The 14,472-nt window shown below is 39.9% G+C and overlaps 1 protein-coding gene across 9 annotated transcripts in view; it reads left to right on the top strand.

Moving 5' to 3' along the window:
- MCTP1 (multiple C2 and transmembrane domain containing 1) overlaps window positions 1-14,472 on the top strand; it is a 277,869-nt gene that overhangs the window by 94,036 nt on the left and 169,361 nt on the right. For all 9 annotated transcript variants that reach the window (XM_055791716.1, XM_055791714.1, XM_055791713.1 and 6 more), the window contains exon 2: window positions 10,354-10,468. In XM_055791716.1, the coding sequence (XP_055647691.1) occupies window positions 10,354-10,468 (115 nt within the window). The remainder of the gene's footprint in view (window positions 1-10,353; window positions 10,469-14,472) is intronic.

Raw genomic sequence — 14,472 nt, 5'->3', positions numbered from 1 at the left:
CAGGCATTCTCTTGGAAATCTGCACACATTTTGTTTTATTTCTCTGGCCCTTGATGAGTTATTTATGATGGTAGGGGTTTGTTATGGAGCTGGGAGTTGTCACTCTCGGGTACTTGCCAGAGATGATGTACTGAGTAATGCCCACAGGAAAGCACTTCCCTGTTTTATCTGGCATTTATCTGGTGATATCAGCTGCACTACTGGAAACCTGTGCCTTGCGGTGGGTACCACTGCTCACAAAGGGTTCGTTTGTACCTAGGAAATCAGTATGGCTCCCTGGGTGAGGTTTGTCTGTTCGGTTTGTGGAATTATTTCTCCCCCTCTGATCTGTAATAGATCAATCTGAGATTCAGGTGGGTTCTTGAGGGGGTTGATACAGTCCAGTCCCCATTTTCACAGGATTTCAGGACTTTTCTGAGAAATTCTGAGCAGACCACTTTCTCCCTTTTTTCATCTTGCATCAGTCGGTGATGGAACTAAAATGTGAGCAGTTTGTTGTCTCTGAAGGAGTGATTTTCTGTGTTGGATATGGAACAGGCAACAGTGGGTTTTGCCAGTTGAGGACTGGGTACCCTCCCATTTTCCAGCCCAAAACCACAACTGGTATTTCTCCTTGCAAACTGTATTCCACTTCACAGCTGATTTGTCTCCTGGGAACTGTGTGTATATGTCAGGATTGGGTTAAGGAGCAGTGGACTTACGGTAGCACTTCTGAGCTGGTCACAACTTTTTCTCATCTCCTCACTTTTGCATCCATTGTGGAACTTGCAGTTTCTGCCATCCCCAGCTACTTTTCCAGGACCACAGGATGAGAACATCACTGGCTGCCATCACTGGGACCTCCATGAAGTTCTTGAAAGGGCTGAACAGTAAATCCATGCCTGCAATTGTTAAAATGTTCACCTTGGTGAAGAGCTGCAATCTTCTGTTCATGGGACCATAGTCTCGTATTTCAGTACTGGTCATTCTTAGTGTGGAGTTCGGCATTGCCTAACACAAAAATTAGCTGTGACACGCCTGGCTGTTGCAGCTTCTGTCTCTGGAAAACATCCTTTTTTTTTCCTCTGTACTTAAAACATTCCTTGTGTCAGTCAAGTGGATAGTATCTAAAAGTATCGTGCAATGAGTGCAGGCTTTGTCATAGACAGGAAGAAAACCCAGTGACTTCAATAATGGCTTTTTTCAGAATGTTAAGCCTAGTAATATTACACACCTTCTCAATATGGAAAGATGTTTTTTCATGTTCATAATTTGAAACCTTGCATTACTCCTTAATTGGCATCTTGCAGGGCAGACTGATACGTTGATCCTCCAAGATGGGTCATTTGGGTATGTGTTGGACAGATGGCTGCAGAAAAGGCATGTGTGGTCATTACTTCCATCTCATTCTTGTATCGAAGATTGTGCAGTAGATGTCCCTCTTGAATTAAGGAACCTGCATAAACAATGTAATAGCTGTAAGCATGTTGAGATTTTTTAGAGAAAAAAAGTGTGCATAAACATATCAGAACTAATACCCATCTCTTCTGTTTTTACAGGCTTTCCCAGTGAAGACCAAAACTTGCATGATTAGCATTTGACTGTCCACATTGCAAGTTTGGTGTTTTCTAGCAGATTTTTCTTTGCCATTATTTGTTGCACTACTTCTACTAGATTTTGTTTTAATTCTTTCTGGCCATACCACGTCAGGTGTTGTTGGTAGGAAGCCCTTCTGTGACCAGCTGGTATAAATTGTTGTTGTTGTTCAGTTTCTGAAATGGTACTTCACAGTATCAATTTTTGCAGAAACCAATACGTAAGAAGAGCTCAATGCCGTGGAGGGATAGAGGGTTAGTAGTCACGTGTACTTGGTTGGATTCAGATACGTGTACGTTTGTATACCCATTTGCAGGGTTAGGGCTGCTTTTGTTGAATGCTTTGTGTAGTTTGCTGCTGAACAGCCAAAGGCATGACTTAGAAAAGCTATTTTGTAGAAAACAGTTCTGTTTCATTTTAAACAAAGTAGAACATCTCCTTATTCTGCATTGCAAAAGGACTTTTTTGAAGAGAAAACAATAGGAATACCTTACACATTGTGCTGATCTACAGTTTTAATTAGATATGTCAAATCAGAAGTGCATTGATTTATCTAGTATACCTGCTTGATTTATTCTTGATCTCCTCTGTAATGTTATTCAGAAGGGAATTATACACAACCCATCCCTCCCTTCACCTTCAGGAGCCAGCTTCTCCTGAAAAGGCTCTTGCAGTGGTTAGGGAAGCATCTGTCTTACCGCAAAGCCTGAGCTGTCAAGGAGGTTGCAGGGGTTTCTCCACATCAGCCTCCACCATGAAATCTGTTGAAGAACCTGCTGTGGATGTGCTGTTTGCTGGTTTAATGAGGAAGCATTGTCAGCAAAAAAAGGTGCTAAAGGGAACGGTTCCAGAGCAAACCAGTAAGTTGTAACAAATCACTTTGTTCAGAGAGTAAAATCTAAGTGTTAAACCAGCTGGTTTAGCAAAACCATGTCTAGCTAAAAGTAGTAGCTACGCTGGAGTGCTGGGCAAAAATAGGTACTTTTGAACACTGATACCGATATTTCTGTACTTATAATCTTGATCGAACTCACTCCAGTTACAAATTCACAATTCAATAGTTGAAATTCCAACGTAGTTTTAAACTTACGTCTTCTACAAAGGAATTGCTTATCAATAGTAGGTTAAAAAGTTTTTGGTTTATCAAAGCAGTACCAGACAAGGAGAAACAAAGTGGTAAAATGTATTTGGACTTTCAAAAGACCCGTTACACAACCCATTACAAAGAGGTTGAGGCAATATACCTTTAAGGATGAAAAGAGGAATAAGAGTTTGAAAACACAGCAAAGAATTATCTGCCCTTACTTATATGTGAAAACGAAGACTTGCTTCAGTCCCTGTAAAGCTTATGGTCTAAATCCCCACGCTTATAATTTGTTGTATGTAGGTGAGCCATTGTGTCTGTAAGAAACAGTGGACATCCCAGAAAGATTTGGCTTGATTGCAGTGGTTGCTTTTCACAGAAGAGACAAGACAAGAGCCAAGAGGGGAGAGACGGGAGGCCAGGGTGGAGTGCAGCAAAGCTGGGAAGGAAGCTGTGGTTGCTTTGTTCAAGAATAAATGTATAAGCTTGGTGGAGAAGGGATTATTTGTTTTTGTTTTCTGTTCGCTTTACTGTCTTAGTCTCTGTAAGTGGTGCTGCAGAACTAAAATTTTGTAGTAGATTTGAATGAGTAAGTGGCAGCAAACTGAGTTTTCTATCCCCAGAACAGGCTATGGAGTCGGATGGGGGGAGGAACAACCTGGTGGAATCACCTCTGATTGCTTTGCTAGTATTGATATATGTTTGGTTTTCTTTGCTGCCAGACAGGGTTAGTGCTTCAACTGAAAAAAGGTGGAGTGTGCTTCTGAATACCAAAACTTTCAAAACGTTAACATGCTCACACCTTTTATTATTACTTCTCATGTATTAATTACATTTTCAGAAGGAAATGCAGCAGGCTGTTGACAGTAATAATCTTGATACTGAAAATAAGATTTGCTTTTGGTAGCTTTCAAATAAAATCGAAGAATAATAATTAGTACAGATGTCACCAAAAATATTCCCATTATTCTGCAGACACAAATGGTCAGTCTTGCTGTTTGATTCTTAAGGGTTTTCTTTAACAAGGGGATTAAATAGTTCTTTCAGCCATAGCCAAAAAGCTCAGGAAAGAGGCTTAATTTTTCATGTACTCATAACTCTTACTAAGCCACAGTGTATTTCCTGAGAACATAAACTAGATGGTCGCATTCAGAGCACAGCAACATATATAGAAGTGTGTGTTTGTTATGTATGTACTTAATGCTAACATGAAAAGTGGGGGTTTTTTCTGCAGAAATAGTCTTGCGTTCATAGTTCTTCATAATTGAGACATTCCAGACTAGCATGTATGCAGTGTTGCCATCACACAATACAGAGCACATACGTGAAATCTGACTTTTACAGTTCATCAGCACATTTTATCCACTTCAGAATCTTCACAACAACAGTTGAGGCTTTTCATGTTCGTTAAAATACTCATCTCTTGTCTAGGGGAAACATCTGCTGTTTGACAGGCTTTAACAAAGTAGCCCGTCCTACCTGAAGCACATACTCAGTTAATCAAAAAGCACATTATTAGTGCATATAAAATGCTACTAATATTTCTGCACATCTCCAATAATATTTTAAATCCCAGAATATTAGTTTATATTGCTGTTGAAAGGGATTCACATGATATACCTGCCTTTTTATTTTGGAAACAAGGAAAACCAAGAATGAGTGAGGTGAAGTGAGCTGTGTTAACTGTTTTTACTCAGAAGTTCCTCAGCTCTTCCTGAGCTGCCATCAGTGAGAACAATAGCACAGAAAGTGTTGTTTAGGACATGATCATCGTAACTCTTAAGTTAGATAAAGGCAATACTTTCAGTGAAATTAAAAATTGCTTGTCACTTGGCTTTATTGTCCTAACTTTGAAGCACAGTCAGTTCCCATTAGTTGCACTGACAAGGAGTTGACAGCCACTTGGATATTCAGAATTTCTGAATTTCTTGCAGGCAGGTGTTTTTCTAAAGCATCAAGCTTTGACAAATGAAAATACTCTGAAGAAATCAGTTTGAGTCAGGCGGTAATTGGAGTGGAAAATTCTGCTTATGCAACATTGAAGGCAAAGTTACATTAACTTCAAACTTTTTGATATTTTTTTTTTCTGTTTCAAAATTGGTAATATTTCATGCCATGCTGTGAACACTTTACTGTTGATGTTCTGCTGCTGCCTCCTTGCAGGACACTTTGGTTTAATTTCATCTATTGTATGCAGCTCTGAAGGGAATGCTGGGGTATTCACTGCCTGGTGTCCTGAGAGTGACCCAGCTTGGGGACAGTCGCTGTAGCCACATCTGCAGCTTCCCGTGTCACTTCTTTTATACAACTCCTGTTACATTTCCCTTTTCCTTAATCTACCAAAGGAAGTGTTGATGCTGATGCCTTTGTTTTATGCTGAGCAGGGTGGGAAGTGCTTTTTGCTTACCTTCTATCAGCATGTTTGGGCAGAATATTGAAATCAACAGAGCTGTAACCTGTTGCCTAAATGACTCAGATAAGAACGTTTCTTCAATCTCGTTCATATGCATTTCCAAAATATCCTTTTAAGCATAGGAAAATGTTAGAGGGGTTGTTTTTGTTTTGTTTTGGGTTGTTGGTGGTTTTTTTGTTTGTTTTTCTGTATTGCTAAAGGTTTTGGGTTTTTTTCCTTTTTGGAAGGGGGAGTGTGTTACAGGTGTACATCAGTTTTTTTAAATTTCATAAAGCTGAATATTCAGTTTTGGCATTGAGCAAACTATATGAATGTATTTTTTTGATCTGTTCCTGTGAAGTGGTATTTTTTTTGCAGCAGCAGCAGCAGGGAGTTCCTTAAGCCTCTTATATCCCTTTAACTGCTGGCACAAAGTTAGGCTAGTGTATGGTATGTGAATTGTAGGGTAGCAACAAAGCCCCAATTTCTTGGATTGGTTTAGCTGATTAATTGTTAGAAATATTAAGAGCTTTGAAGGAAAATTTTGGTATGCATGGTGATATAAAAAGGTAATAGATAGTTTTCGATGGCAAAAGATGGTAATAATCTTCAGGCTTTCAGTCTGGAGAAGTTAATGAGTTAGCTGTAACTTTGTGATGTGGTTTGTAAGAGGACCACACAGATGATGTTACTGATTCTCATCTTTTAGCCATAAATTGCTGGTCTGACTTCAACAGATTTACCCTGACTTTGGTAGTGACTAATGACCAGAATCAGATCCACTTTTTTTGTTTTATAGCACTTTTTTAACAAACCATGAAAAATGATAGGATGTGGGAATGGTGGTGATTTTAGCCTTTTATCCTGTCAGTTCCAAAGCATTGCAATTTTTCTTGAATGCTGAGGTGGAACTGGGTTCCGACCAGTGAACGCTTCATATGGTGGAAACGTGAGATGTACAAAACCAGGGAGAGCATTTTCCTTTATTGCTGGTGTGCAGCTACTCGCATGTACCTACCCACCAGCTAGCTTGCAGCCCTTTTACATGCTCAACATTTGTTCAGCTGTGAAAAATATTTTTTTCATTTAGTTGTTAAGCTGCTAAGTCTGGAAGACAGTGAAGTGTCTCTCATGCTGTGAACAACAGAGGTGGAAGTACTTGCCTAACTTTTCACATCAGTGAATTGGAGGGGGTTTAGCAGTGAACAACGTCATGGCGTAGCTGTAGCCATAGCTTCCAGCTGCTCTAAGAAATTTTTTTTGAGAAAATTCAATTAATTTTTTTTTTATATGCCACTGAAGTGGGAGTTTAAAAAAAAAAATCAAGACTTTGAATTACCCTCTCAACAATAGTTTGGGCTTTGTGTCAGCTTGGGTAGCAGGAACTCCCCATGGATACTAGTAACAGGCATCAGAAAACTGGTGGGTTTTTTTGGTGCTAAGGTGCACAGAGTCCTTACATGGGCTTTTGTGTGGCCCATGATGTGACAGTGGCATGAGACCTGGGCAAAGGCATGTTCCTCCTCAGCTCCTCCCACACGCCTACGTTTCCAGAATGGCTGGCATCTCAGTAAACATCTGAACCCCAGAGCTTCTGCAAAAGTGAGCAAACACTATTTCACATTGTTAGACTAACAGCTTAGCTCTGTCAGTGTGCTTAATACATACTTATGTAGTAATGCTGGCTTTGAGTTTTGTTCTTAAAATACAGTACTGAGTGTTTTGCAGTTAGAAGTTATCCATTCTGCTGTTGGTTGGTAGTTGTTCTGATAGGGCATCCCGTGTCCATCATGGGCTTGCCTTGTGTATGCCTCCAGCATAAAAGGGTTCAGCTAATAAATAACTCAGCCGATAACGGTTGTTGGGCTAAGTTGGATCCAAAATGAAAAACTGTTTTCTTTCTGCTGCCTGGCTTTAATGGAAATCATAGTCTTTCAGATTTCAGATTTATGATATGGAGATAGTTCTTGGTAAAACAGATGCTTGAACAAGGAGTGCCACTTGTTGGGGCCATCAAAAGCATGGCCAGAGTGAGCTCTGTGTTTGGTTTGGCTCAACGAAACAGTGTGTTTTCTGGACATGTTTGAGCGTCACTTGGCACGCCATGAGTCAGAAGTGAGTTGCAGCTGCAGATTCATTTATGTGCACTCTATTGAGGAGCTTCTCCTGGATGTCTCACTGAAAGTGAAATGGCTTGTGTTGCTCTTGTTGCTGTTGGGTTGGGTGAGAGAACAGCCCAGGAGGGTTTGGCATTCATTAAAAAATCGGAGTGCAACTGAGGACAGGTACAGTCATCACAACCTCTGTCCTGACCTTTGCACATGGCCTGTTTTCAAGGCTGTTGGTGTTCTTTAACCCCTCTACCAAAATTCACTGTATACAAGGCTTCAGTGTTTGTGCCAAATAATAAATTTCCCTTAGAACACATCGATTTTGATTTAATGGGAAATTGCAGAGTCCAGAATTTAGTCATAGTTTAGCTGAAAGAATATATTCTAAAGTAAAATAATGATAGACCACTACTAAAAATGAATTCAAAGGAATTAATTCAAGCATGACCTTCCCACAGGTGATTTTGCATATGTGAAAATAAGGTAAATTGCCTTTATGGTCTTTGTCTGGAATCTCAACATTTTTGTTAAAGATTTGATAAAAGTAATTTCAAGACCTTCTCTTGTATTTGGATGCTGAAAGTGAAGGCATGCCCTTGGTTTGTCAGGCTTGGTGTCATCCTGCAGCAGTCAGTAACAAACAGCCTTCTGGCTCATAACAGCTTCTAACTGTGATGATTATTGCCCCCCCGCCCCAGCTACAGAGTACCTGTTTTCTTGATGTTACTAGTTGGAATCTAGAAGTTCAGAAAACTTGGTTTTGAAACTGTTCTATGGTTAGGGCAATTGTAGGCTTTCATGAATGCTCTCAAATTTCTTGTCTAAATTTCTACCTTTATTCCATTACTAGAGACCATACAGACATGGTTTTCACTAGTTGCCATTTTGACTTTTGAATTTGTTAATTTACAAAAGATGATTGAAAAATGATTTATTGATAGTTGCATTTACTATGGCAACCACCAGTTTTAACTGCATACTTCAAATGCTGTTGTTCTGATGCAGAAATATTGATTTGACTTTCTGATGCTTAGGAATAGTTAAGATCTATTTGCTTTTTATTTCACTTGTGTAACTGTTCATACCCTGTAGGTGTATTACATTGCTCACCCAGGTGTTTCTAGCCTCCTTGAGCAGCTCTCTGAAAAACTAATTAATGTGAATGTTAAAAAGAAAGTGAAGTTCCATTTCAGGAAAAAAAGAAGGGAAAGCATTGAAAAGGAGGTGAGAAAGGGGAAAGAAGGGAGCAACATGGCACTGTTCAAACCAAGGAATTTCCATGTAGAGCTTGTGTCATACTTTGGCAGGGAAGGAAGAGGGAGAATCAGGAAGGAGGTTCTAAATGTTGGGAGACATCATGTTTCTTTTGTGTCTGCAAGCTTTTGTAGAAGGGCAAGAAAGGAGGAGGAAAGTTTTGATGTTTATTATTTACTTCAGAACACAAGTTTCTTCTTGCACAATACCTTGGTGAATGTTGGGGTCTAGGATAAGGCTGAGGATCAGGCCAGTATGCAGGTTTTTTTCCGTATTTCTGGCTTGACTAGTTACGAAGTGTGGCAGGGATGGGGTGGAGAATTCAGTGTTGTCACTCCTCTGTATCCTTCCGCAGTCAGTGCGTTAAAAAAACCAAAGAGATGGCATGTGAGGTGTTAGTCATTTAAAAGAAGGTGGTGGGTGCCTAAGAGTTCCAAGCATACCTCAGCAGTTACTTTACAAAGGCAAAATTAGAAGATAGATGTTGAGAGGTTTCAAGAACACCACCCCCTGCCAAATCAAAGCCCGTGTGACCATTTTCTCTGAAGTGTACTAGGTTTGATCAATCTCATTGCTGTGGAAGCATGTCAGTGTGTGCTTTGGCCAGCATTGTATGTGTTGCAGCAGTAGTCAGTATGCTAGGGCTTAGAGTTGTGACTCTGGAATAACGATAATAAGCCATACGTTAAAATGCCCTTTGTTTTGTGGCTTACCTTGTGCTTTAGATTTATTATTACCTTAAAAAGAAAAGGGGAGGGGGGATGTAGTAGGAAGAGAAACAAAAGTGCCTTGTTGAAGTGGTACAGCCCTTAGTACACACGCGGTCTCTGAGATGTTTCTGTTGTGCTGCTTATTGTTTTTTCTTGCGTAGGACCCATAATCACATAATAAAATATTAATAGCACTAGTCTTAAAAGATTTAGCTCCTAGCATGAAAATATGTGACTGTGGTGCTCAGTGTGTGTAATATATGAAGCTCCTCTTTGTACTGTGAATATATGAGATACAGTCATTCCAGTCTGAAAATTAAATGTGGTGTTCCAAGCATGCGGTGTAATTAGATGCTACTTATAGAGAGATGTGTTAAAAACTATTTTGCAAAAGCTTACTCACACTAAGAAATACAATTTCTCTCCTTTGTCATTTGGGACTGAAATGCAGTTACTATTCATGCAGTCCACAGAGTTCCTTGCATTTTGACTTTATTATAATTTTTTTAAAAAAATTATGATACTGTTTATACAAATAACTACTCTCAGAATGCTATCTTTGCTGTGTCATATGGGCAAACTAATAAGGCATTTATTACAAATGAAGAGCTATTGCTGCATTTAGTCTTCTTATGATTTTTCTGCCTGCACCAGTTTCCCCCATAACTGTGGAAAAAAACACATGTGTCTTTCAAAGTATTGCAGTAGCTGACCATAACTCATGTATGTTTATTCAATGCCTTTATTATTGCTGTTGAATAAATATAGGATTTGAAGGTACTGGTAATGACTACTCCAAACAGTGCTGTAAGGTCCAGCTCTGTTATTTCTTACTTATTCTGCTTTAGTGCGCCAGGACTGTACGTGAATGTAAATAAAAATGGAGGTTGCCATAATGAATACAGATGTCAAAGAATGATTTTTCAACCTCCTTTTAAAAATAATAAAATTAACCTGTAAGGTGTCAATCATTTTGGGTTTTTTGTTTAAAAAGGATGCTCAGGAGTACTCTTACAGGATATACTCTCAGGAATACTCAGGATGCTGACATACTCATGAGGAGTGGATTCCTTGCTGCTGGGGCGTTAGCTCTGAGGTGGGGGAATGGGACAGGGCTTTGTCTTACTTCAACAGCATGATGATACAAGACAAAAATATACTTTACATGGAATTTTTAGTAACATTAGTATTTCATTTTGTTAATTTTTGGTTCTTTTTCCCTTCCAGGGAACAAATTTGGTAGGAACAAGTAATGCAGATTTTCCCTCTGGGGATCCCGGAATGTACCAGTTGGACATTACTCTAAGAAGAGGACAGAATCTAGCAGCACGGGACCGTGGAGGTAAGTGTGGTAGTAAACACTGCCTTAATGTTTAGGAAGTTGCATGTCCGTTGGGTAAGTTTATATGACGGTATTAAAAGTTAAAATTAAGGTTTGAATTGTAAGCGTGCTAGTTAAACTCTGCTTAAAACTATGTGGAGGTTATTTGACTCAAAGGCATGAGGGAACTAGGGCCAGCTAAACACACACAGAAGGAGAAAGATTTAGCTAATACTGGTTTAATTCTTCTGCTTGCTGATTTTCTCTTTGGGATGTTTCAGACTAAGAGCAGTGTGATAGATGTGCTTTAGCCATGCAGATTTGTGCCGTCTTGCTCATGCAAGTGCTGTTTTGCTGCTTACCTTCTTCCTTGTCTGCATAACTGCTAAATACTGGAGCTGTGTGTAAAGGCAAAACCAGCTGTGTCCAGGCTTTACCTGCTGGCCCCTCTGGTGGTCTCGTGTCGGCATTTTACAGTCTGCTCTGGGACACGTACCCCACACATAGTTCAGACATAGAAAGGATTCCTAAAGGGTATTCTGACCCACAGAAACACAGCAGGCTGGCTAAGCGACTCTGTACATGCAACTGCAGCTTCTATTTAAAATCAGACAAGTCAGTAATCCACTTCCTGAACAGCAATGTGAGCGTGATACGTCTGACCAACAGCCTGTTTTGGATTTGATGTAATGTATTCCTTGAGAGAGAAAAAGGCCATAGTAGCAATTTAACTGCAAAAATAGTACTGCACAGGACCTTTCTCTGCTTACCTGATGAAGTTACCTCACTGATTTCAGATCTCAAGTATGACAGCAGAAGTCTGTTTACGTTGGTAGGAAATTACTCCACTGGTATATATGTCACTGAAATGAAAATTTCAGTATGCTCACTATTGCAAGAATAAACTTTTATTTATATTCTTCCTCTAGATACACTGATATTCTATCAAGCTTTGCCTGACATTCATTAAGAAGATATACTCAAATATTTTTGTTTTGTGAGCTAGAAAGGCTTGCCCAGTTTCTGAACAATGTATTGTAATTCAGTCATATCCATAATTTGTACTATTGATAAATTAACAAAAATGTGATTGTAAATGTGATTATTTGTATGAAGGGCAACATCTGTAGTTTTTTTATCCCCGTAATACAGGAATCTAGGTCTAGAGTACACAGAGGATAATGTACACATAGAAGATCCATCTCCTGAGGTGGCATCCCAGGGTCTGAAATGGATACTAGGTCATGTATAAAATGTCAAGTGCTTTAAATAGTCACCTTGGAAAGCTGCTGCTTGAGCAGCAAGGAAGCCTCCTCAAGCTGCCGGGGCAGCATCAGGACAAGAGTGGTGTTTCCTCAGTACTTCCTAGTCCTAGAGCCCAGACACTGGGGCTGCAGTGCACAGTTGTTGCCCACCCTGCTGCGGAGCCTGTGATTCAGTTTGGATGGTACACACCTATAACCTTTAAAAAGGCTGAGCAAGTTACTGGTTTTTCTTTCTAAAAGATACTGTGGAAGAAGGTAGTTGTTGGGCTCTAGTTTCCCAGCATAGTCTTATAGCCTGAAATCTTACAAAGAAAGCAAAGATGCCTAGGTTGCTTTTTGCTCCCTTTCTGAATTCCTTCCTGTTCCTGAAGAAGCTCAGCCCTCCCATCCTGAGCAACTGGGGGGCATGTTTACCAAGCCAGTGCAAGCTCATCAGGAAGAGGAACGGGCATTACATCTTAGTGAAGTGTAGAAGATCCTTCAGACCCAGGTGGGGAGCTACAGACATGCTCCCTCCCACATTGACCGCGTTTCAGATCTGAACTGCATTTGGGCTTCCAGCTCTGAGCCTTTGTTTCTTATGGGGAAAATACAGAAACAGCACTCGTCCGCTCGTGGCTGAATGTCCTGGCTGCTGTCCACTGTGCTCCTACTTGTTTGCCCTTTCTCTTGGAGCTAGAGTGAGATTTTAGGAGCACATGTAGAATTTGAATTGGAGGGACTTCATTGGCATTAGGCAGGTGCTTAGTGGATTTAGGTGGCTGCTGAATGGGAAGTACACACAGAGGGGCTGGATTTGGGGACTTGGTTTTGTCTAAATCCTCTCTTGAGTGTAGTAGTTGCTCTTACTTTATTTATTGTTTAAAATATACCTATGGTACTTCTAGTGGCTTTTCACTAAGAATCTGGGCATGTAAAACTGAATTCTTACTGGAGGTTTATGTGGGTGCAAGAGGAGATGTGGTGAGTTTGTGGAAGAAAATCCAAAACGTGCATTGAAATGCACAGAAAACACACCTATCGCTTCAAGGTCTTTGCTGCAAAATGCCTAGGAAGATGCTGGCGGAAATTAATACATGTGCGTGCCCTCTTGTTTCTCTTTTTGCATCTGCTTATAGCCCCGAAGGAGACAGAGCATGGAGCTCTCAGCCAGTAACCGGTGCTCCTGGTGCATTGCCTGCACGCTGCAGCACTGCTTGTATCGGGGTTATGAGCCAGAAGGTGAGGACAGGACAGTCCCTGGGAGGCACTGTGCAACGATAGGTATCCAAGTGCTAAATGGAGCTACTAATGAAAGTGTGTTAGATACTAAAACCAGAGCTTGGAAGTTTTATCCCAGGACTGTCTCAGACGAGTCTCACACTCGAAGTCTGTAACAGCGTGTAACGCTCCGTTCCTCCAAAACTTTTTCCAGGTCCTCCGCTTAAAGCCTGACAATTAAATTTTCTCCAAGTACTGTGAATTGCACTCTAAAAGAATACTTGAACTGCATGGTAGGAGAGGATTTTGTTTTAACTTTAGCTTTTTGTTCTTTAATTTTTGAACTGCAGTTTCACATCTTTTTAGAAACCTGCTGCTGAACATATTGCAGTCTTGGAACTCAAAGTTGAATTCTCATGTTACACATGTTCTGCACACTTTGTCTTCCCCAAATTTATGAAAAGAGACACCACAACATTCTCAAAAGAAAGGGAAAAGATTAAAGCTGTATTTATGTGGCTAGCAATGCCAGCATTAATCGTGGCTGTTGATAAATAGCACCATTGATAGGCACAGCAAAAGGGGAACAGAACATTTCTCGTAAGAGGACCAACATCTCTCTGCTGTCTTCTGAGATGACTGAAAATAATCCTTCATCATAACAACCAATATTTGTACTCTGTTGTGTGCCATATGACAGAAAGAAATGTAACTATGCATTTTAAGTCTTCACCTCTGTAAGAAATCCTGTCTTCAGGCTGATCCAGCTTTGCTTCCAGCTACTGCAAAGCTGTGGTGCCACAACTTCATCTCAGCTGGGTGATAAGGCAGTTTACAATCTTGCCTGTGGCAAAATGCTATAGCAACCACAAACGTGGTTTGTATCATATGCTTTATTTAAGGCCATGCTAAAGTAAACCATACATGAAGTTACATTTAAGAATTCATTTTCTAAGACTTTTTCCTGTAACATTGGGAAAGACTGTGTAGTGTGGGACTTGGTAAGTTGGTAAGGTTAACAAGTTAGCCTTATTACCTACATCTTTGTGTTTTCCGTTGTGATTTCTCATTTGCTTTTTGTACATATACAGTGTGTGTGTGTGATATTTGTAAGAGTTCTTTTATGGAAGTAAAATTCTTAGGTTAAGGAGACCCCTTTGATTTGTTGCTGGTCTCTGACTTCTTGCATGTGGAGTTTATATGGCTGCTTCTTACTGGTAGAATGCCTTTATAGATGTTTTGCAATATCTTAAATACCGTTTTTAAACAAACAAACAAAACCCCTTGTAGTTGGTACATTTTTGCTTTAAAACAGACTCATTTTGAGATACAAACTGAAATATTATAGCACATTCGGTGAAAAGGAAAATTGTATCGTAGTCATTGGTTTTCTAAAATTCTCTTCAGTCAAAAGAAAGATAACAAAATTATTCTTTTAGGTGTTTTAAGTATGTTTTCCTCACAGTGTTTTCTTACTTCTCTGGAGCCTGGAATCCACTCCCTTTTGTGCATTTTGAGAAATGTACAATGCCAGTTTGCTGCTCCACTTTAGACAGAGTC

The sequence above is a fragment of the Falco peregrinus genome, chromosome Z (genome assembly GCF_023634155.1).
Source record: "Falco peregrinus isolate bFalPer1 chromosome Z, bFalPer1.pri, whole genome shotgun sequence".
Classification (NCBI taxonomy): domain Eukaryota; kingdom Metazoa; phylum Chordata; class Aves; order Falconiformes; family Falconidae; genus Falco; species Falco peregrinus.
The sequence above is the reverse complement of the archived record's forward strand: the minus strand, read 5'-3'. Positions and strand labels throughout refer to the sequence as shown.